Here is a 21,246-nt window from a genome sequence, read left to right as displayed (position 1 = left end):
GAACTCAAGTGATTAGCCTGAACATGACCAGACAAGTGCACTAAATATGTCTGTACATGTCTGCGCAGGAACGTATGGTTGCGTTTAAAGACATTCGCAGAACTGGAGAGGTGAAACCCATCCGACGTCAGTAATAAGGAAGGGTCGCTATTGTGTATGTGCTGCTGTTGCAACCTCCTCACCTTCAATGAGAAGGTGACGTAACCTGCTATTGGCCTTTGAGGAGAAACTGGCAGGAGCTGTAAGCCTGTTATGGTACAGTTAAGTAACACATGTGTACAAAGTTCACACACTACTAATAGACACGTACGCTCATATGGCCGTGTGTATGTTTACAGGTGCTATTTTGAGATGGAGCCCAACACTCTCTCATTGCAAACATTTGAACAGCTTCAAACCAAACCTGATGAGAATCTCCGACACTTACCAGTGTTATAAAAAGAGAGCACTGGTTATATTCAATGTATTACATAAGGAAATCTATGACTTTCTATCAGTCTTACTTGACTAAAAATGCATGAACGCATGGCTAATGTCCGTGGCTTCTTTTCAGTGTAAAAACAAACATGACTTTAGCAAAACGAACCTCATCGTAGCCAACTGGCATTATGTCTGGATTAGTAGGTCAGTGACAAAGATATGAAACAGAATGACGCAGGTGGAATCGATGAGAGAAACCCACAAGCGGGATTAGCAGGATTTGCTCAGCAAATCTCCTGAACAAAAGATGCCCTGGCTGCAGGAACCTGAAGGTGTTCTAACCTGGTCCTTTAAACATGGGAAGCCAGAGCATGAACAAAAGAGGGAAAATGTGCTGCGAAGAATAGATCTTTAGGGGATGCAGGCTGTCATGATTAGAACATAAGCCAACTGTATTATACGTATTGCTTTGTGTTAGCTCCGCAGCGCTACAGCAATAATAGTGAACACTGTGATATTGGCCAAGTGGGATACAAACCAGTTTCTTTAGAATTTAATTAGAAGAAGTAGGTGTACAATTAATCATCAGGAAATCCCGTCAGACCATTAAAATACAACATGTTTGGGAGACAACAACAGAGACTTATTTTAGTGCCAAGGATGTATATTTTGAATTGTTTACCCTTTTAAACAAATCCAAAAACACATTTGTATCAACCTTATTCCTGGGATTGCTACTTGCAGATATTGGGTCACCACCCGAGTTTCAGATTCATCTTCTAGCCTTTCACAACAAGAGATGTAGGTTCACCACGTGTAATGTTTACACTCATGACATTAAAAAATAGAAGAAGAAAAAAAAAGCACATAACTAAAAATCATTTAGGCAATAGCTAACCACTAATTTACACAGGAAGTTGTGCCCATAACTGTATCTACTAGAGGTGGGATGATACACTGACTTTGCGATACAATGCGTTATCTCATAATGGGCTTGAGATAATGATACAATGTTTATGGAAAGGAGAAAAAAAACAAAAAACTAAATAAATAGTAATTTGAATAATAAACATGTAACTCTGAACATACTTACATATTTACTCTGGGTGTGACCTTTTCAACTCCTGTAAATATTTATAAATAAAAACAAACCCTGACAATCTGGTGTGTAGTAGATTGTGTGGACTTGACGATACATCTTGTGTCATTTTAATATCGCGATGTCTTGTCTTATGATATATTGTCCCACCTCTACTATCTACAGTGGAGCCAGGAAGACCATTTTACTTTTATTGCAGTTTTACTTGATTGCAGACACAATTTGCATAGATTTGGGGCTGTAACAGGGTTGTTATTACCCCACTATGACTCCAGCAAAGACATAGATGGACGCTGAGGTTTCAAACCATGAACTTAATCTAAATGTCTTCCCTACGTATCATGTTTCTGCTTGAGTTCAAACCAACAGAGTGTGCAGTGGAAGAAGGCTGTGCACTGTGAGGGAGGATCTACTGACAGCCCATGATGTGTAACACTAAACCACTGACAGACTGGCCCTCATGCCCCGAATTCCACAAGTAACAACCATGCATGGTGACGGTGAACCTGGCCTTGACTGTACCACACAAACAAACACACACACAGACACACACAAAGTTAGGCCCTCACCATCTTGAGGAAACATCTAAAAAAAAAAACCCAACATGAGAGCTCACCCAAAACTAAAGGCTAACCTTGTGGTTATGTAACGTCCTCATGGGAGGATCAGCAACCTTGGCAGGTAGCTATAGCTCACCCAGTACACTGACATATCCCTGCTAAGGTTTACATAACAGCTGGCAAACATGGCACAGCTTTAGTGGTTACAGTAGCACAGGTAAGTGTTGTTTTTTTTTTTAATCAGTGAAACAAAATGTCCTGGAAACACAAATAGACCATATTGATTTGCATGGACATCTTATAAAGACTTTTCCTGGGAATCCACTATTGTGTTTAAAGTTCTCTGGAACTTGAGTGGATTAGCTGCTCTTAAGAAAAAAAACAAAAAATAGATTATGCAATCGCATCTTTCTTTGAGACTCCTGAACTGGATTGCTTTACTCTAAATAGGCTCACGTGTTTCTAGACAAACAGGTTACAGCGTTTGTTTGCTCTAATTCTTGTAGTCGAAAGAATGACACCCAGTTTCAGAAATATCCCACTGAGAATAAGATGAGGAATGCCCCACACCTAATGGAAATGTAAAAAACCTATATATCCGGGCATGTGTGCATATATTTATATGGAAGAGGATTAGGGACAATTTTGATGGAGAATATAATTTTGGGCAAATCAAGATTAAAGCCAAAATGTCGAGAGTAAAGTTGAAAAGATGAGATAGAAGTTGAAATTTTCATACAATGCCGTGTTTATGAGATAAAAAAAGAGAAATAATCTCTTTGTTATTAAACCCAAATATGAAGTATAGTTTAACACATTCATTGATACACGGCCATGTTCTGCTGTTAGTTGTCATTTTTGTGAATTGGTCCTCGTTAACATCCGTAGTTTTGACTTTAATTAAAAAACCTTTGACTTTTATCACAATATTGTATTTTCTGTTCATTTTTGAAATTTTGACATTGATTTCATTATTTGTCTTTAATCTTGACATTTTGACTTTAATCTTGATTTGCCCAAAATATTTTTCTCCATTAAAATTTGCCCTGATCTGCTTCCGTATATACACCTTTCCATAATGTATAAGAGTAAGTTCAATTATTACTAGAGCTGGGCGATATATCGAGATTCAAAATATATTGAGTTTTCTACTTTGGCGATATAGAAAATGACGACATTGCATGTATTGATAAATATGCTTTTTATTTTGTATTAAAATACTCTTTTTAGTAGTCGTGGCTTTTGCTTCTCAGAACAGCATGTAGAGCTCAGTGAGATCTCAGACCTTCCCCTAAACCAGCCACACTGCAGAACTCACTCACACGTGCTGTCCTTTAGAGGAGAAAAAGCTAAAGGGACACATATTCTGCAGCTTTTTTGTTAATAAATGCATCAGCCTGTTTAACCCAGAATTGTCTTTCTGGTAAGACTTCATTTGAAATCAAATTATCGAGATTTATATTGGGTATCGCGATTTTGAGGGGGAAAAAATACCGAGATTGAGTTTTGGTGATATCGCCAGTTCTAATTATGACAGATCTAGAGGGTAAACAAAAGGCAGCAGTGAAGCTTTTATTCTGTGTATGTGAGGAAGAGCTGTTCACTCTCATTTTACAGGCCACATGGTTTTGTTTTGATGGAGGAAGGGGGGGTGGGGGGCTGCACGGCTCTTACCTTCCATCCTGCAGAGCTGTTACTGTCTCCTTTGTCTTTGAAGTAAGGGATGGACCTCACCATCCAGTCGTAGATCTGGGACAGAGTCAGTCTCTTGTCTGGTGCGCTGTCGATGGCTTTGGTGATCAGGTCAGCATAGGACAGGTTGCCCCAGGCGTTGCGGCGGGAGGAGGACTTCCTGGGGGTTTGTTGAGCTGCCAAACCGCTGGGGGTGAGGGCGCCAGATGTGGCCGAAGGAGAGTGCGTGGACAGCGGGGAGCCTGCGCTCTCGTGGCCCGGGGATGAGAGTCCTCCGTCCCCTGTAGGGCTGCTGCTGCTCCGCTCCTCCGCGGACCCACCGGAGCCCCCGTTGGCCGTGACGGTCGCCCCGTCTTCCTCATCGTCCTCTTCCTCAGGGATGATATCCGTGTCATTGCTCTCCGGTTTGACCGCACCGGAGTCCGGACGCGGCAGCGGCCAGGTGCAGGATCTGGGCCGCTTCTGGGGCTCGAAATCCGGGTCGATGGCCACGTCCAAGTCCGGGAGTGCGTCCGAGAGCGGAGCCTCTGCCATGATCTCCAGCTCCTGTCAAACGATCTCACCTCAATGCCTCTGCCTCTTAATGCAAGTTACAGTGAGAGCTGTCAGAGACGCGTCCCATCAAGGCGCGCTCCCGTCCTTTGTTGCACCAGTTCAGTCCCAGTAGGACCAACTTCACCAGCCCCTATTGAGGACAGAACCAAGACAGACACACCGCAATCACAAAGACATAATCGGATTAAACATGGATCCACATCTGATCCGTTCACTGTTCATTCATTAGAGCTTCAGCAGATCCAGTGAATGGATCTGAACGCACAGGATCCAAAAAGTGTCCAAACCTGATCTCTCCAAAGAACCAGTTCCCCTTTCCTTTCTGCACACTGTGGATCACAGAGGACTAGATCCCGCACTGCGCGTGTCCAAACGCCATCTCCACTCTGTAGTTCTCCTCGCGGACAGAGAATGTTCCACCTCAAACACACACACACACGGACCTACTACTGTATGTATGTATGTATGTATGTATGTATGCGGATCTGCACACACATGCTCGCTCACTCACTCACTCACTCACACACGGGCACGCACGCACGCACGCACACACACGGACACGCATGCACGCACACGCAAGTGGATCAAAGGCCAGCCCACTGGATCTTACGCACGGGATGGGATCGCCTTTTAAAGACACAGCAGCAGCGTTAATACGGCGGTGGTGGAGACCGGGACACGTCCTGACATAACACCGAAGCTCCCACCGTGACATGGGCAGAGGTTAGAGGTTCGAACAGGGCCAGCCTGGTGACATTTAAAAGTTTATAATCAGCGCCTTACACTCAATATGAACGCTGTGAGATTGTGGAAAAACCTGGACAAAAATGAAGATTTTGTGTAGTTAAAAACGAAGTCCATCCATGATCCATTTTCTAACCCGCTTGTTCCTTGAAAAGTAAATCTAGATGATTAATATTCCATATTATGATGAGCATTGACAGGTGAAGTGATTAGCACTAATTATCCTTAAGTCATGGCAGCTGATAACACTTATCATTAACATGCCATACCTTATTTACACCATCATTTAGGTGTGTTAATGAGTTATTCATGTGATATGTAATATATTTAAATAAGTTATCGATTCATTTGTGTGAAATAAAATATTTGAGATCAGATCTTTATATTTACGTTGTTTCTTTGTTGACATTTAGTTATCTCCGGTATTCAACAGTTACCAAAAAAAAAATGGAACACTTTTTAAAAAAATTAAATAGATTTTTTTTTTTTTCAGAGTAACTAAACCCCAAAACCACTGTTTGCTTCTGAAACAAATGTATTTTGGGTATAAAGTAGTGTTGTTGATTAATTCTTGTACAACTCTTCTTGACATTTTACTCAAAGTATCTAAATTTGGCATATTTTGTTGTAAAAATGTAACAGTGACTGCCATCTATGGGTTGAAACGCAGCTACACAATCACATTTTGCTATTGGACGAGAATGGTGGTTTGTGATGTTTTGGTGGCTTCTTATGTCATGAACCACCACAGTTGGCTCCGCCCCTCCTATGAAAACTAGCACCCGTTGACTCTGTAGTCTGTGGTGGGTTGGTTGGATTGAGAGAATTGTGAATAGAGAGGTATAGTGAGTAATATGTAGTTAGTATAGCATAGATTGTTCTTTGGAGATCATATAGTATTGACTGGGAGTGTCCTAACTGCTCCAGGAGCCACACCCATAATCAAGGCAGTTTTTATTAGATTTTTAGCGTAAATGCAAGTTTTTTTTTGTTACTACACAACAGGCCAACGATGAGCCTTTAACCATCTGAAGTGCAATTGAATGCCTGGAGTTGTTGTTCCGTATTGTTATTGTTTTGCCATGTGAGAACTCAAGGCTCTGAATCAGTGTTTGTTTGGTTTTTTTCTCAGTGGCCTTTTTGAACCAGTTTCACCATGTGGCGGCTGAAATGATTCAGCGATGGTTTGAGGAATTGTTTGAAATGTTCACCCAGCATCTAAATCTCCTGCATCTAAACAGCTTCGTAGAACGTGGTGAGAAAATAAGTCGGGCGCACGAAGGCTGTACCTCATAAAATGGCGAAATTCAAAAAGCCTGCTGAAAAATATCATTGGTGCTGGAAACCTCATTACTGTACACTGTCAGATGTCAAGGTTTGTTTCACTATCTAAACATGTTTTTATTTTAGTGTTGAAGTAGTTGTCGGTGATAATTTTTTTGCATTTAAAGAGTTCCATTGCAAAGCTAAAAAAAAAAAAAAAAATCTAAGTTATCTAAGTCAGATACTAAGTCATAATTATGGGATACTATCTCATAATTATGATTTTGTAATCAATGTAACATCAATGGAAAGTGCGTTGAGTGTCTTTGATAAGCGCTATATAAAATCCAATGCATTATTATTATTACTACTATGACTTAGTATCTTATAATTATGACTTAGTATCTAATAATTATGACTTACCATCTCATGATTATGATTTTATAATCAATGTAACATCAATGGAAAGTGCATTGAGTGTCTTTGATGAGCGCTATATAAAATCCAATGCATTATTATCGTTATTATGACTTAGTATCTCATAATTGACTTAGTATCTAATAATTATGACTTACTATCTCATAATTATGACTTCAATTGTTTTTTTTAATTTTCCGAGTTTTTTTTTTTTTTTTAACTGGTGGGAATAGGCTTCCATACAATGCAGATAACTCCGTTTAAAATAATAATAATAATAATAATAATAATAATAGTCTTTTTCATTATTTTAGGTAATATGATCCAAAATAAAGTTGAGTGGCTTTGACTATTGAGAATGTCAGAGCTCAAAAGTCATTAACTTTAATTTTTACTCATGTCACCTGAAAAAAAAAATAATTATATATATATATATATAAACTCATGTTCTGAAAATGTATAAAAAACGTCTCTCATCATTTTTAGATTGATTAGATTTCTTTTTTGTGTGTTTTGAGGATTTACATCCATCATAATGTAACACGAATACAATGATCAATAGGTATTTGCTGCTGTCATTGATTTCCTTCCCTACTACAGCAGTGATTGATTGTCTCTTTAAGTGAAACAAACGGGCTGTCAGTCACTCCTGTTCAGTGTCTTTAGGACACGCCCCCTTCCACGGGACAGCATGACGTCACCACGTTTATATCCAAAGATGACGGAAGAGGAAAATAAAAATCCAAGATGGTCCTCCATCCTGAAAATAATACTCTGGATCTTCATCATCATCATCATCATCAACCTTGACGCGATCCGAACATCTCGTGCACACCGTCTTTGTCTGACAAGTGTGCACGGTGCGCGTGCGCGTTGTAGGGGAATGCGCGTTAATCTGAGAGCAGCTCAATGGATTTATGTGATAGTTTTAAAAAATCTAAACACAGACTTAATGTGATTTTATGTGATTTAAATTATTATTATTATTATTTTAATGTACTCCTTAATTAGTCCCTGGTTTATTACATCACACTTTTGTATTGTACCCGTCATTTATCATTGCAGTCTTGTATCCATAGTCATTTGTAACAAATCAAAAGCTAATAATGTTGTAATAATAATCATCATCATCTTCATAATATTTAATAATAATATTTATGTATAGAGATGAGCTGCATCCGTTGGAGTGAATTATGATTTAAAGCCTATAGACTCAGTTTTTTAGTTAATACATGAAATAACACAATTTTCAAGGTGACAATAAATAATAATAATAATAATAATAATAATAATAATAATAATAATAATTCAATTTTATATGACAATTTTTGAGATCTCAAAGCCACTTTACATAAGACAAAAAAATGATAATTAAAAAAAAAACCTGAATGTACACCCTGGGACCAGACACGGGTAACTGGTGGCCCGGGGGCCACATGTGGCCCTCAGCCTAATGTTTTGTGGCCTTCAAAGCAAATCCCAAAAATTGTAATTCAAGAAGTTGGAAGGACGATGAAGCTCAACATAATGCACAAAGTACACAAATTCATACAAAAAATTCCCAAAATACACAAAATGACTCGTAAAAAAAAAAGAAAAAAGACTGTAAATACAGACACAACAACCACTAAAAACAAAATGACTACAAAAACGCACAAAACAACACAACACTATCCAGAATAGCACCAATGACACAAAATGACAAGGAAAATGCAGAAAACAACAACACTGACCCCAAAAAATAAATAATCTACAACAAATACGCAGAAAAGGAGCGAAAAACACACAAAATGACAACAAGAACACTGAAAACATCCAAACCACAGACAAAGATGTTGATGTTCTGATTGGTCATTATTCTAAATGTTGACATAAATATTGATCATGTGACGCCCGCTGTGATAGAGTTGCCCATCCCTGCCCTGGACACTGCACCAGTTCTCTATATTGTTATTATTAGGGGGCCAAGCCCACGGGGCCTGGGGACCAAGTATGTAATTATTATTATTCTACTGTTTCACATTCTTTGTTTTGTTAAAACTCTACTTGGCAATAAAAACAATTCTACTTCTGATTCTAATGGGTTTTATGGATGCTAATAGTTTTTCCCATTTGCCAACACATTTCCATCATCACATGGCATGTCATGTGGGGGGGATCAGACATGTCCTTTCAATACCTTTTAAGTATTTCTGGCACGGGGCCAACATATTCTGCCCTCTGGATAAGCAGCTTCACCCTACATGCCCCATGTGAAAGCTATATCAGTAATACAGAGACATAAATCACACACACGGTGAAAAATCAACAAATCCGCACACGTACGGCTTCATTAAACACGCGTTGACATCATTCTGAGAGGGATTCTGTCGAGGAAAGCGTCTGAAAAAGTGTCTATCATCTTCGACGTGCGTTGTGCAAGTTTTGAAATCGTAGCCATGTTGCGTTGAAGAACACGAGCCAAGAGCAAAAATAGATCAGCCTGATCCTCATTTAACTTCTTCCAGCAGTGTCACAGTCCATCCACCCAAAGCCCCTCAGGGGTCAACATTTTGATAAACAGTTTTTTTTTTTTTTTTTCCATCTGTCTGCGTGCTTGGAGTATTAGTGGTTCAAAGAGGATGAATCTGAAAACCAATCATCTCAGCTAGCAAGAATGATCCAATTACAATGATCAGACTCAGCAGCCATCTTTGTTTATGTCTGTGATCCCATAAAAGCAATTACATTTTTAAATTACAATTACGTCTTTAATTATCCATGTTCTATTACAACTCAACTATGACTACGTTGACTGGCATTTTCGCCCCAATTACAATTAAAATGACAATTTCTCCCCTGACAGTCTTTTACAATTATGTTCTCAATTACAATTCATCACAATTACTTAATTACCTTTAATACATAGTGATACACTATTTGATTTCAAAAAGAAAATGTCACAATACATTATAGAGTTATATTTGTGTTCTTTGTTAAATGTTATATATAAAAGAAAGTACATGTATGTATGTATGTATGTATGTATGTGTATATATATATATATATATATATATATATATATGTTTTTTTGGATTATTGGAAAAAAGGCACGTTGAACGCTTGCATTTCTTTTGTGTGTATTATTGAAAAAGGTAACTTGAATGTTATGCTTCATGTTGGGCAAATAAGCAATTTTACAGTCTTGTTATATAATTTTAATGTGATTTATGTTTGAATATTTTTTTGTTAGACTGAAACTAACAAACACACTGAACAAAAACTGAAATAAGCCCATCAAACTTAACCTTTTCAAATAACATATCTTATGATAATGGCTCATTTTGACCCATGTCTTAAATCAGCTGTAAAATACACTAAAAATATGACATTTTATCCAATTTGTTTCTCATCTCTTGGTTACCTTGTGAGGCTTCCTTATCCATAAAATATAGGTATTATTAATATTATTACTATGGTGTGGGTGTCTGAGTCTTTTTTCTGTCACTATATCCCGCGGTTGAAATTATTTTGAAATAGCAAAATGATCCTCAAGAACTTGATATGAAACATATTTGAATATTTGTTAACTAAGTATGTGTATAAGCCACAGAACTATAACATGGTTCCACAGGTTTGCGTCTAATTCAGCTGTAAATGCCAGTTTTTGGTAGAATTTCAATTACAAAGTCAATAATCTGAGATACGATTACAACAGCAACATATTTTCTTTTTTTTTCAATTACGATTACAATTATTATGATTGATCCCAACCCTGCAACACATTCACGCCCTTTAACCGTCACTTCAAGGTTTGCCGTGACGTGTTGATACATGTTTAGTGATGCTGACAGGTTCACCACTGCAGACCAACAGGATATCTTATATAACACCACTGCTTTAGACAGAGTGAGAGCAGCTGCTGCTGTGTATGGACTGGTGCACTGGGATGACCTCATCTTTACATGGATGCAGTCAAACAGCCTCAGAGTTCTGCTGCACTTTGGCGCCACCTACAGGGCAGTGGTGGAAGGGCATAAAGGTAGATTTCAATCAAAGAAAAAGAATGTTCTAATGCAGTGGTTCCCAACCTTTCTTGTCTTATGTATCCCTTGAGCCTTTTTGTCATACCATGAGTACCCCCGCACTCACACGTGTTCACGATTCTCCAAAACAACTGAATATTTAACGCAAATAATTTTATTTCATCTTCATAAATTGAACATTTAATATTCAGGCATTATCTTCTAATTTAACTCAAATTAAACATTTAAACTATGTTGCCTTCAAGGCAATAAAAATGATAAATATAAGAAATAATATTACAGTAAATGTATTATTAATACTACTATATTATGATTATATTGTTATTAATTTGTATTGTATTGTATGCGCTGTATGTATTGTGAAGCACTTTGTGACTCCTGTCTGTAAAAGGTGCTATATAAATAAATATTACTTACTTACTTACTAAAGAAAAATAATCATTGAAATTAGAAAAAAATTAGGAGAAATAAAAATAATAGGTAATATAAATAAATAAATACAAAACAAATAATTCAACTGCCTGTGTTATATATACGTTTTATGACATTTACCACAAAAGGAAATTATTTTTAAAAACAAGTCATGTACCATTTTATTAACGGACTTATGAAATGACTGAGAATATTTTTTTTATATCTTTGAAATAAATTCTTAATTTTTCCACGTACCCCCTGCAATGTGCTCACGTACCCCTAGGGGTACGCGTACCCCTGGTTGGGAAACACTGTTCTAATGCAACTATTTGGGTCTCAAATATTTTTTGCATTTGAACATCTTTTTTTTTTTTCTTTCTTTGATTGAAAATATTTATTTTTGATTGAAAAGTTATTTTTAATTGAATAATAAATACACAAATCTACTTCCACAGAAGAGCAGATCCCACACCACCACCAAAATGTCAACAAAAGGCATCTAAAAAAATAATAAATAAATTAAAATTAATTTTTATACAACTTTCTTTTCACCCCAGATGGCCTGCCATGAACCTAAAAAAAAAAAAAAAATCTGTTTACATATGTATATATAATTATATTTATTTGTATTCATTATTATTATTTTTAATATTTTTGTGCCTTATCTTTCATTTGCACATTTTCTTTGTGTAGTATGTGTAATTATTATTATTAGTTTTTTTTTTTTTTTTAATATGCCGCTCTTTGCTGTTTTAATTACCCCTCAGGGTTTAATAAAAAAAAAAAAAGGAAAAATAATAATAAAGTGTTTTCTGACTCCGATACAAACAAAATGCTAAAAACATTTTTTTTCAACTCGAGATTCTATTTAAATGTTTCAGTGATATGTTGAGTAGTAGCAGGACACTGAACTATTCAAAATACACATTTTGAATTATTTAGTTTTTAGCTTTGGTAAAAGAATAGAAATAAATTAACCAGAAGCTTCTTTAGTGAGTGTTTATTTTTAATTGACAAGGAAAACAATAAGTTACATTTACATTAAGTCAGAAACACTTTAAATGCAAACATGATCATGCTTTTTATGAACATCGACTACCTACACAACTATCTATAGTTGCCTCTTTTATTCCCAAAACAGGTTCTACTTTACATTTGTGTGCATTCATTGTTGTTCTAGAATTGGAATTTTACTTTGATATTGCTTTTTTTTTTAAAAAGCCACAATGATTAAGCGCTAAAGTCACAAATACAATATTACAAATTACAATATAACAGAATTCTTGAGGTCAAATGATCAAATTGTTTTAAATGCCTAAAAGTGTGTCTAACAGTATAATACAGGCATATGGGACGCCGCTTGTAAAGTTACAGCAATATTTGTGAAATGTGTGATTTTTTTCCTCTAGTAGAAATATACTGTCAATGTATAATCTAAATGTTAAATATGAAATCTAAATCTAAATGTTAAATCTAAATGTAAAAGTTAAAATCTAAATGTAAAATTTAAAATCTAAATGTTACATTTAAATCTAAATGTTACATTTAAATATCAATGTTAAAGGTTAAATCTAAATGTAAAATATTTAATCTAAATGTTATATTTAAATATAAATGTTACATGTTAAATCTAAATCTAAAATATTAAATATAAATGTTAAAATCTAAATCTAAATGTTAAATCTAAATGTAAAATATTGAATCTAAATGTTACATTTAAATATAAATGTTAAATCTAAATCTAAATGTTACATTTAAATATAAATGTTAAATCTAAATGTCATGGGTGAAACTCAATATTTAGTTAATTCACCGGAAGAACAAAAATAAAAGCTCATTGACGTGAACTTTAAAATTTGACATTTGACATTTAGAATTCATATTTAACATTTACATTTAGATGTAACAATTACATTTAATATTTAGATTTAACATTTAAATTTAACATTGACATATTATTTTTATAAGAAAAAAAATCACAAATTTCACAAATATTGCTGTTAATCTGGTCAAAAGTAACATAATAAAAAATTCACATTCTTTTTTTATAAATGCGGTTTGTTGGTAAATGTTGCTGTTTATTTTAGCATGCGCAACGTTACAATCAGCACCCTATACATGCATCCAGTTGAAAATAAGAAACACATTTATGAATTAATTTAATGCAAAACCATTTTTTGTTAAAGTGCACAGAAGAAGCAGCTTTGGTTGACACTTACCACATTGAGTCAACAGAGGGCAGTATTTCACTGCACTGAGGGAAACTTGGCTTTTTTCACTGTGTTTCACACGTTTTTAGAATATTTGAGTTCTTTGAGTTCACAGTGAGGAGACAGAACATTACTAAGGAGGATCAAACAGGAAAATTCTGTGACACACAAACCCACAACGTGCTCGTATATGTTACATTTAGATTTTAAGAGCTTCTTTCTCCCATGGAGCTTGTGATGTCTGTTGCTTCTCTTTATTTAGAGGTAGATACTAGAGATAGATAGATATCACGACTGTGCTACAGACTTTAGCTTTCTGTGTGTTTACTGTTCATTAGACGATCCGCTGCGAACCAATATGACTCGGTTTGCATCTCCATCAGTCGAGAGACGGTCCTCTGAAAGGCAAAGATCTCCTCCTCAGCTGTGAAAAGCGTGAGACGTTCTGCTGCTTCCTGAGGACAGAGTCACAGACCAAAAAAAATAAGACACGCTCAAGATCTAAAGGCATCATCCAAAAACCTTCACAAACACACAAAACATGTTTTACTCACATCCAACAATTTAAACTTTAAATACGAAGCCTCATTCACAAACTAATGGATTTTGTTTTGCAAATAAGAAACGTACCTATCAAATACAAAACAGGAAATTTGTGTGTGGGAAATTAGAGCCAAAAGTCTTGTGACATGGTAAATTTTAAGTACAAAAAAAAAAAATACAACAAAAACTAATGTCATATTACTTTTGGCACTAATTTTACGCCTTGCAGACCCACACACAAATGCCCTGTTTTGTACTAAATGTACTTGACAGATTTAAGTCTATAAAATCTTAACTGTACTTGTAAACATCTATTTTTATTTGTATTTTTTTTTTACTTGTATCTAATACTTATTTAATTAATAGTCTTTTACTTAATTATGCACATTTTCTTTTTCTTTATTTTGTTTGTTCAGCATTTCTTTTCATCTGTAATACTGCTTGAGCCTCTGTAAATAAGTCATTTCCCCTCGGATCATCAAAGTATATCTGATTCTCATTGAGTTTGTAATTTAAGGACATTTTTGTATGTGTAAAACATGATGTATTTGTTTGAAAGGTCTGATTCATATTAGCATTTGCCTTTGCAAACCAGGCTGAGTTTGTTAGTGAATGGTTGGATGTGAGTAAAACATGTGCGTTTGTGAGGTTTTGGCATCATTTTATGTTCAACCACAGGTTTTATAGTAACATATTTCATATAATATCTGATTTTGTGTTAAATCTACCACATATTTTCTTCTCGTCATCCAACCGGGTGCATCTTACCCCTCTGAGGCCGAGGTCGTCCAGCATCTGTCGGTCGCGCTCGTCCCCTCCTTCAGTGTGTAGAAACAGCTGATCCAGAGGAGCTTCTGCTAGCATCACTACTCTCACCTGTGGAGGAAAACACAGCTTCATTCATCCACATTTATGAATTTAATTAACAACTTTTGACTATTCAACGACATTTTAACGAATAGTGAGCAATACCCATGTGTTTAATGATGACTCGGCACCTACAACAGGCTACAGCACATATCGAGGAATATTTCTACTTCTTTAAACAATTTAATGGGGAAAAAAAAAAACTTAAATTATAGCGATTTTGACAAGAACAATAAACAATATCAACTCAAAATATTGAAAAACCCTTTTTTATGTCTGTAATATGACCTTTCCTTAAATTCTTGGTACAATGCTGAAAAACATCATCATATTGTCAGAAAATGTGGAGGCAGCAGCGTAACTATATCCTTCTCCTAACTCATGTGTCAAACTCAAGGCCAGGGGGTCAAATATGGCCCTTTGGAGCATTCAATTCGGCCCGCAGGAGAAAGTAAAAATGACAGAGAACATGAATCATTGTGTAAATGAAACGTAATAATATTTGCAGGTGCTCATAGTTTTCCTGGTGCCTTTTCATTGTTGATGATAAACTGTTGAAAAAAAACCCCGCAAAATTCTTACAAAACCTTCAATTTTCCTCATATTTTGACATAAAATCTTCCTTACTTAAATAGAAATTGGTCACAAAATCTAGGAAATTTAAAGTGAAGACCTTGTAGGGACTGATGTCTATCGCTTTTTGCTCAGATATTGTTTGGTTTCTTACATATTTAGTATTTTATGTATAGGTAGAAGTGTAAAATAGGGCACTTTCAATCTGTGGCCCTCTTAAGATCAAACTGCTCCGTATTTGGCCCCTGAACTATGATGAGTTTGGCGCCCCAGCTTTTTTTTATTAAACTTTATCGAGACAAGCCAAATACTCCGCTGAGCATGGGTCTATGACCAATTTTTGGGTCCTGACCCACGAGTTGCGACACCTCCTTTAATGTGTCAGAGTATTCTGACCCGAAGAAAGGAATAAACATCTCAGTGACAATGCCTATCTTTCCCCTAACATATAAAGTACAAATTGTGAGGTTGTGGTGACTTTTTTAATTTGGTAATGAAGATGACGCCAAACCCAAAGGAACATCGGGTTTTGTGTTTGTTCTGAAAGAAGACAAAAAAAAAAAACTAGCAAGATTTTTACGGCGAACGCTAACACAACATACTGAAATGTCTGAAAATTGACGTTAGTAACAATAACTAAAGACGATGTTGGCGTATTTATGGTGGGAGAAACAAAGCTCCACAGGGATGTGCAGGATTCTTCCAGGCTGTGATGTCACTGAGTTAATGAGTCATTTGTAAAGAAAATCCATGATACCGCATGTCAGTGGTTCCCAAACTGGGGTACATTAGCACATTGCAGGGTGTACTCAAATACACCCCCAAAGTATTACTGGGGTTCCTTCCTGCATCTCTGAGCAATCCTCACTAATCCTGCCCTCTTCTGAAAAACGAGTGGTCCTTTAGTGACATCACCAAGGTCTGAACCGCCCCCTCCAACTGCAGCCGCGGGAACAGTACAAGCGACGCCGCCTACAAACCACGCCCACACAAGCAATTTTTCACTGAGCTGAGCCGTTCCATTTTTAGTATCTGTTATATCGCCTTGTAACGCCTTTGACTTGATCTGACGGGTTTGTGACACAATGCGACGCAGCGTTTGGAGAAAACAAATGATTATCACCTTAAATGCACTATTCCTGTAGTTAATAGAGATGAGAAAGAGAAGAAAGTGACTTAGCAGCTCTGGTGAGTGAAGCACCTGAATTACTCTGCTGCTGCTGTGACAAACACACACCCTGAAGCGCTGAGACGGACTCACAATAACAATAGCCGCTTAAATAGCCATGTGTTTTACTGTAATGTGCAGTTTTTTGGCTGAAAACAATAACAACAGTGTGTGGATTGCAAAAACAAAATCACTTTGGTGATCACTGATGAAGTCAGCGTCTATAGACACGCCCACTCATGAATATGCATAAGTAGGCCCCAAAACAGCCCGTTTTTAGAAATGAATTGAAAGTCACTTTTCAGAGGACTAAATCTCTGGAAAAAAGCGAGTATGGGAAAATAAACCTCAAATACTATGTTGTTTGGGGTTCTTAGAACAAATGGAGATGGGTGAAAAATAGCATGATATAGGTTAGGACCTTTAATACAGGGGGAAATAAGGGATTGTCATTAGTTTTTGGTCATTATGTGTGTTTTTGCTATTTTTTGTGTTCTTGGTGTAATTTTGTTCTTGGTGTAAAAAGTTCAGGTCTTAAACAAACAAAATGACAACTCAAACTCAACATGAACTTTAAGTGGTTGTTGTGTCTGTTTTTGTTGTAATTTTATGTTTTTTTTGTGTGTGTGTAATTTCTTGAATTACAATTTTTGGGGATTTGCTTTGGGGGCTGCAAAAAAATTGACTAAGGGCAACATGTGGCCCAGGTCCTGCTCTGGCAACAGATTGTTGAAGCACAGGCGTTTTCTTTTTAACTGCAAACCTTGTTGTCGTAGAAGTTGTCTATGAGGGTGGTGAAGCGTCTGGCCTGGTCTTTCAGAGTCAGAGTCAGCTGGGGCACATGGCGGATGAAGACGGTGTCAAAGAGCTTCGCCATTTCCAGGTAGTCACTGGCACCCAAAGGCTGTGGGACAACAACAAAGGGAGTTTCAACACATTATCAAGCCTCAACACTTGCGCAGCCAATGGTTTCACTGCATCACCACTTCATGGATGTGGGAGATTTTACAGCCTGTGTGCTTGGCCTGAGAGAAATATCAAGTGTCTGAGGTGAAACCGCCACAAATACAACTCGTGCCCTTGGTTAGTCTGACAGACACGGTTGTTGCTCTCAAAATGAACGAGGACATGGCAGCATATGTCAGAGGGGTCCTTGAAGCTCAGATGCACTGTCCATCAGGGATGAGACTTTACAAAACGGGGACGTTACATTCATGCACTGCTTAATGTAAGGACTCGACTAAATGGAGGCAGGCTTTCTTTTTGACATTGAGCATAAATGGAATGAAGATGGAGGTCAGACACTTGGACAATAGAGAGAGTGAAGGTGAAAATGAGATTTATGCATCATACAGAGAAAGTCTCATGTGTTTCTACAATAAGCAGTCAGTAAAATCTGCTTATTTTCCTCTGGGATTACCCTTTGTAAAGATGTAAAGCTTTTGCATGTATTGATGATTGCTGTCTTTGTTCAACATATTGCTAAAAGAACCCGTCCCTAAGTGGTACTCACTCGTCCGCACAGTTCATCAAACGTACAGTCAGCGATGGAGCCGCACGTCTTCTCCAGAGTTACGTCTCTGCCCTGTACGGAGAGCAGACGAGGACCTGCACCTGTGGAACACAAGCTCACACTTTACACTGCACGCAAGATTCAAACTCCACTCATGCAAGATTTCTGGATCGTGTTCTTATGAACCTAAAACGTCAAAAATGCTTTTAAACTGAACTCAAAACAGGAGCAGCCTAACGTAAAAGTTACATTTATCGCTACATTTCTATTAATTACTTTTTATAACTTAAGTTTGAGTTCTGCATTGTCGAGTCACTTTTATCACAGTAGGGGCCACACAAATCTGATTGTCCAATTCTGATTTGCAATACAGGAAAGAGCAAACCTGTCATTTTTTTTAAATATATTTTTTTGTCAATGTTTGTGTGTTTTTGTTGTTGTGTGTTTTTGTACATTTTTGGCTATTTTGGCTTTTTTGTTGTCATTTTGTCCTTTTGTGTGGTCGTCTTGTGTGTGCCGAGTCAAAAATGTATATACACTGGGGCAAAAAAAGTATTTAGTCAGCCACCAATTGTGCAAGTACTCCCAGATGAGAGAGGCCTGTAATTTTCATCATAGGTATACCTCAACTGTGAGAGACAAAATTAGAAAAAAAAATCCAGAAAATCACATTGTAGGATTTTTAATGAATTTATTTGCAAATTATGGTGGAAAATAAGTATTTGGTCACTTTCCAGTTTTTTATTCGGTTTGGTTCAATTTAAAGTAGAGTCTTTGTTTCTTTTTTTTTTTAACAATTAAGCAAGGTTGGAATGGAAAAGCACAAGGTCCATACCTTGTTAAAGCTAAGATTAAGTTTTGCTCACTTTTTTTTTCACTCATTGACGCAGTTTTCTATACTTTTTATACCATGAACTTAGCAAAGACATAAATAACACACAATTTTCTTTTAAAGCTGCTAATTTTTTCATCTGATAAAGACGGGCTGTGTTCAAAATCGCATACTAACATACTTTACACTATACACTCAATAAGTATACACAGTAGATATATACATTTTCTATAGTTTGTTGTGTTTCTGTAGTAATTTCTTTTTTGGTATTTTTGTTGTTTTTTTTATAATCTTCTGTCATTTTTTGTGTTTTGTAGTCATCTTGTGTGTTGCTGGTAGTCTGGAATCCATCCTAATCTCTTTGTATTATTCAACGTTTAAAAAAGGCCATTTATTTTTGTTGTCATTTTGTGGATTTTCGTTGTCCTTTTTTGTATTTTTCTAAAATATTGTGCGTATTTGGAGAAAATTATGCATATTAATTTTGGGTGAACCGAGGGCCGCATGTGGCCCATGTCTGCTCTGAATAAAATAATTTCTGTATTTTAGTTTTTTTTTTTTGGTCAAAACTCCTGTTCCTGAATGGAGTGGCAAAATACAAAAAACAACCAAAACATTATGGTGCCTCTAATCCTGCAGGTGGCACTGTGGCCTTACTACTGAATATATGAAAACTGTAGAAGAAGAAGAGGCTCACGCACTAAACTTGAGTAATAGCAAGAAGTGATGAACACGGAGAGAGAAAGCTTTCTATTTCTCTGATCAGATACAAAACTTAATCTTAAACATCATGTTCAATGGTTGGCGCTGAAAAAAATAATCAATTGACTCAAGAAGCAGGAGGCACAAGTTTTATTTGAAGGTTTAACTTGGAGATTTCCACCATAGAACCCGTGTCTATGAAATGTTTTATTGATGTTTTCAATCATCATAAAAACAGTTTCTTCCCCCAGGCTGTCACTCTGATCAACACTAAACAGTCAAAGAGTGTCAGACCTGTTTCTGTGAAATAACCATGGAACTAAACATAATAACCCTGGATCAATCTGTCACTGACAATGTTCATGTACATACTAGTTAATTTAAATGTTCACCTGCACTACTCATCAATGCACTACTGCACTATTCTCTTATTATTATTATATTTTATTTTATTATTATTATCTTATCTTGTTATTTTATTTAGTTTTGCACATATTACTCTAACTACTGTTTATATTTATGTTAATATTTTTTATTTATTTATTTATTTTCTTCTAGTTGATTGTTATTATTTAATGTTTACACTATTAGAGAGAGCACAGTTCACCAAGTCAAATTCCTCGTGTGTATAACATACATTACTCGGTGAATAAAGTTGATTCTGATTCTGATTCTAATTTAACTTAAAAGTCAAGCACAATTCTTAACAACAAATTCACCATAGTACGCAGCGAGTCAATCATTCAACAGATGGGTATAATAAGTGTAACTTACTGCTTTTTTGCCTTAATGCCAATTCTTCAAACAGTGCATCTAAGAAAGCCTCTGCGCCGAGCTGCCCTGAGCTGCAAAGACACACACGCGCACGATGCGTTCACACAAGCTGTGATAGCGAGCCAAATAATAGGATATGAAATTAATAATGCGTAAGTGGTCACATCAAACGATGGTGGCAAGGAGAGCAAAGGAGGGGTGGGGGGGGCGCGTACTTAGCTTTTCACTTCATCAGTAAAAACAGGATGTTAGGCTCTAAACACAAGCATTAGCCTGTGAATACCTTCCAAAATGAGATTGTGAAGTGTCTCTGTTTGTGTCTGTGTGTGCTTGTGTTTTAACTTTGTGTACAAGAGTGTGATGTGCTCTATTTACATCTACTGAAAAGACGAAAGCACTTGTTTTATTGTGTGTGTGTACCTGTGTGGCCAACATCGTGATAAGCAAAAAAAAAAAAAGAAAAAAAAAAAAGAAAAGTAGCTTTTAAAGCTCTGCCATTTTTTGTCTTCTATTGATTCCTCTTTCATTCTTTTCATGAATCTCTCAAGGTAATGCAGGTCTTTATGAATCTCCCTGCCAGCTTCCCCCCCCCTTTTATGAGTCTGTTTGCCTTCTCTTTCTGTACTTTAAAATCAAACTACATCATGTGCACAAACATTTCATCTTGTGTTTAAGTGCGTAGGTGAATGCCTGTGTGCGTAGTGTACGTGCAGGTTTATGTCCAGGGGAAAGCTGAACTGTGGATGATAAAGACAGTGAGTCGGGATGTTTGCATCTTACAGGTAGTAAAGGTTTCCTGCTGCAGATTTATCCAGCGTTCTGTAGTCGATCCCAGTGTTGAGACACACGGTGTGACAGTATTTCTGTACAAAAGC

At 36.5% G+C, this 21,246-nt stretch overlaps 2 protein-coding genes across 2 annotated transcripts in view; both read right to left on the bottom strand.

The window, feature by feature from the left end:
* Positions 1-4,891, bottom strand: part of foxo3b (forkhead box O3b) — a 49,951-nt gene extending 45,060 nt beyond the window's left edge. The window contains exons 1-2 of the mRNA XM_028439796.1: positions 4,614-4,891; positions 3,754-4,456 (exon numbers count right to left, since the gene is read on the bottom strand). Coding sequence (XP_028295597.1) covers positions 3,754-4,305 — 552 coding nt within the window. The 5' untranslated portion in view covers positions 4,306-4,456; positions 4,614-4,891. The remainder of the gene's footprint in view (positions 1-3,753; positions 4,457-4,613) is intronic.
* Positions 4,892-13,202: 8,311 nt separating this feature from the next.
* The window catches only part of afg1lb (AFG1 like ATPase b), a 41,948-nt gene continuing 33,904 nt past the window's right edge, over positions 13,203-21,246 (bottom strand). The window contains exons 8-13 of the mRNA XM_028439798.1: positions 21,152-21,234; positions 20,372-20,442; positions 18,064-18,164; positions 17,314-17,454; positions 14,711-14,818; positions 13,203-13,854 (exon numbers count right to left, since the gene is read on the bottom strand). Of these exons, the coding sequence (XP_028295599.1) occupies positions 13,708-13,854; positions 14,711-14,818; positions 17,314-17,454; positions 18,064-18,164; positions 20,372-20,442; positions 21,152-21,234 (651 nt within the window). The 3' untranslated portion in view covers positions 13,203-13,707. The remainder of the gene's footprint in view (positions 13,855-14,710; positions 14,819-17,313; positions 17,455-18,063; positions 18,165-20,371; positions 20,443-21,151; positions 21,235-21,246) is intronic.

Source organism: Gouania willdenowi, chromosome 24 (genome assembly GCF_900634775.1).
Source record: "Gouania willdenowi chromosome 24, fGouWil2.1, whole genome shotgun sequence".
Classification (NCBI taxonomy): Eukaryota; Metazoa; Chordata; class Actinopteri; order Blenniiformes; family Gobiesocidae; genus Gouania; species Gouania willdenowi.
Note: the sequence above shows the minus strand (reverse complement) of the source record. Positions and strands in the feature narration are given on the sequence as shown.